Source organism: Heteronotia binoei, chromosome 8 (genome assembly GCF_032191835.1).
Source record: "Heteronotia binoei isolate CCM8104 ecotype False Entrance Well chromosome 8, APGP_CSIRO_Hbin_v1, whole genome shotgun sequence".
NCBI classification, from domain to species: domain Eukaryota; kingdom Metazoa; phylum Chordata; class Lepidosauria; order Squamata; family Gekkonidae; genus Heteronotia; species Heteronotia binoei.
In genome coordinates this window covers 42,596,395-42,599,239 of record NC_083230.1, presented here as the reverse complement: position 1 = coordinate 42,599,239, position 2,845 = coordinate 42,596,395, and the positions used below count along the sequence as shown (strand labels likewise).

At 61.5% G+C, this 2,845-nt stretch overlaps 1 protein-coding gene across 1 annotated transcript; it reads left to right on the top strand.

The window, feature by feature from the left end:
* Positions 1 to 444: 444 nt before the first annotated feature.
* Positions 445 to 2,508, top strand: LOC132576123 (uncharacterized protein K02A2.6-like; the record flags this gene model as incomplete). The annotated part of the gene is made up of 2 exons (XM_060244966.1): positions 445 to 1,567; positions 1,685 to 2,508. Coding segments are annotated over 2 exons (1,947 nt in total), but the record flags the coding sequence as incomplete, so codon positions are not given.
* Between the last annotated feature and the right edge of the window lie 337 nt (positions 2,509 to 2,845).

Genomic DNA, 2,845 nt, shown 5'->3' with positions numbered 1-2,845 from the left:
AAAGAAGAGCTCACCCTACAACAAGCCTTCAACGAGGCGACGGCGTTTGAGAGGGCCACCAAGGCGTACGGCCAGCAACGCGGGGAGGCAGTACACCAGGGTGAAGCAGAGCCAGAGGTCCGAGCAGAGGGAGACGCGTTCCAGCTCCGACGACCGCAAAGAACCGACACACGGGCCCCCGCGAGGCCACGAGCAACGGAGAGGCCCACCGCCACCACCGGTTCCAGGTGCGCCAGCTGCGGCGACCCCCACGAGCGAAGGGACTGCCCGTACCGCCACCTGGACTGCCGCAGCTGTGGGAAGACGGGCCACATCGCCCGGGCTTGCCGGGCCAAAAACAGCCGCCGCCAACCGTCAGCGCATCACGACTCCTTGGATGCCTACACGACGGCTTCCACCAGTCTACAGGTACTGAACCTGCCCCTTGCAGCCCCCGACAAGGTCAAAATGTCGGTCCTGATCGAGGGCGCCCCATGCCTCATGGAAGTAGACTCGGGTTCCTCCATCTCGATCATTTCGGAGGAAACCCTCAAGAGACTATGCCCCCGCCGCCGCCTCCATACGAGGCCAGCGGACTTCGTATTAAGGGACTTTCAAAAAAACCCGGTACACATCGTGGGGTGGGCCCGGGTGAATGTGGAACGAGGGAGTTTTAGAGGACCCCTAGACATCCTGGTGGTCAAGCGCCAACTGACCACACTCCTAGGGCTGGCTTGGTTCCAGCCGCTGGGAATCCAGCTAGTGGGGGTAGACCACATGCGGACCAGCAATTTCGACGGGGTCTGCCGGGAGTTCCCAGAGGTCTTCGACGGGTCCCTGGGGAGCTACAAGGGGCCGCCCATCACCCTACCGATCGACCCAACGGTCCGGCCCATAAGGCTCAAGGCGAGACGCGTCCCGTTCGCCCTAAAACCGAAAATAGAGGCGGAACTGGACCGCCTCACGGCCCAAGGCGTCCTAGAGCCAGTCACATACGCCGACTGGGAGACCCCTATAGTGACGCCCGTAAAACCCAACGGGGAGGTGAGGATCTGCGCTGATTACAAGTGCACGATCAACAAGGCTCTACAGGACAATCCCTACCCAGTCCCGGTGGTCAGCCATGTCCTCGCAGCGCTAGCCGGGGCGAAGGTTTTTGGGAAGCTGGACTTAGCTCAGGCATACCAGCAACTGCCGGTCGACGCTAAGACAGCAGAGGCACAGACAATCGTGACCCACAGGGGGGCGTTCAGGGTTAAACGGCTGCAGTTCGGCGTGAGCGTGGCTCCGGGGATTTTCCAAAGCATAATGGACTCTCTCCTTAAAGGGATCCCCGGAGTCCAGCCCTTCTTCGACGACGTTTTGATCGCCGCCCCCACCGAAGGAGAGTTCAGCCGCCGCCTGCGAGAGGTCCTCAGACGGTTCCAGGCGGCGGGGCTGAAGGTGAAAAAAGAAAAATGCTTGTTGGGTGTTCCGCGAGTGGAGTTCCTGGGCTTCGCAGTGGACGCAGCGGGAATCCACCCAACCGCGGACAAGACCAAGGCCATTGTCCAGGCCCCTGCCCCCAAATGCAAAGCAGAACTACAGAGTTTTCTCGGATTGTTGAATTTTTACCACTCATTCCTGCCGCACAAAGCCGCGGTGGCGGAACCATTACACCGTTTGCTCGATAAACAAGCCCCATGGGTCTGGGGAAAGCGCCAAGCCGCGGCGTTCCAGGCGGTCAAAGACCTCTTAGTCTCAAACGCGGTTCTTCATCACTACGATGAAAACCTTCCCCTGATCCTGGCTTGCGACGCCTCTCCCTACGGGGTGGGAGCGGTCCTGGGGCACCAACTCCCGGACGGGAGGGAAGTGCCGGTCGCCTATTACTCCAGGACTCTGTCCCCAGCCGAGAGGAACTACGCCCAGATCGATAAAGAGGCCCTGGCGATCGTGGCGGGAGTCCACAAGTTCAACGACTACCTCTACGGTAGGCGCTTCACCATTGCCACGGACCACAAGCCACTCCTCGGCCTCCTAGCCCCCGACCGGCAAACCCCCCAAATCCTTTCACAGAGGGTTTTACGGTGGAACCAGTTCCTGAACTCGTACACCTACACGTTGGTCCACTGCCCAGGGAAAGCAATGGGGCACGCCGATGCCCTCAGCCGCCTGCCGCTGCCCGCCACAGACCCAGATCCCGCCCCGGCCCACGGGGTGATGCTTATAGAGTCCCTCCCCGAGCGCCCACTACACGCCGAAGAGGTGGCTCGAGCTACGGGCAGAGACCGCATCCTAGCGCGGGTCAGGGACTGGGTGGGAAGGGGGTGGCCAGCGGGCAAGGTGGAAGATGCATTCAGGCCATTCACGTCCAGGAAGGACGAGCTATCGACCCACAAGGGGTGCATACTCTGGGGGAGCCGGGTGGTGGTTCCCCCCCCCTTGCGCAGACAGGTGTTGGAAGATCTCCACGAGACCCACCCGGGCATCGTGAGGATGAAAGCCCTGGCCCGGAGTTACGTGTGGTGGCCAGGCATGGACGAGGAAATAGAGGGGTGGGTTAGGAGGTGCCAACCCTGCCAGGAGTCCAGGCCCAATCCGCCGTCCGCCCCGGTCCACAGGTGGGAGTCAAACGGGCGGCCGTGGTCCCGCCTCCATTTAGACTTCGCGGGGCCGCATCAGGGGCAACTCTTCTTTATACTGGTAGATGCTCACACAAAATGGTTGGAGGTGATCCCGGTCACCTCGACCTCCACCGCAGCAGCCGTCCGGGCGCTCAGAAGGGTTCTCTGCACACACGGGATCCCTGACACCCTAGTGACGGACAACGGCACGGCCTTCACCTCCCGGGAATTCCGAGAGTTCACCGAGAGGTACCTGATAA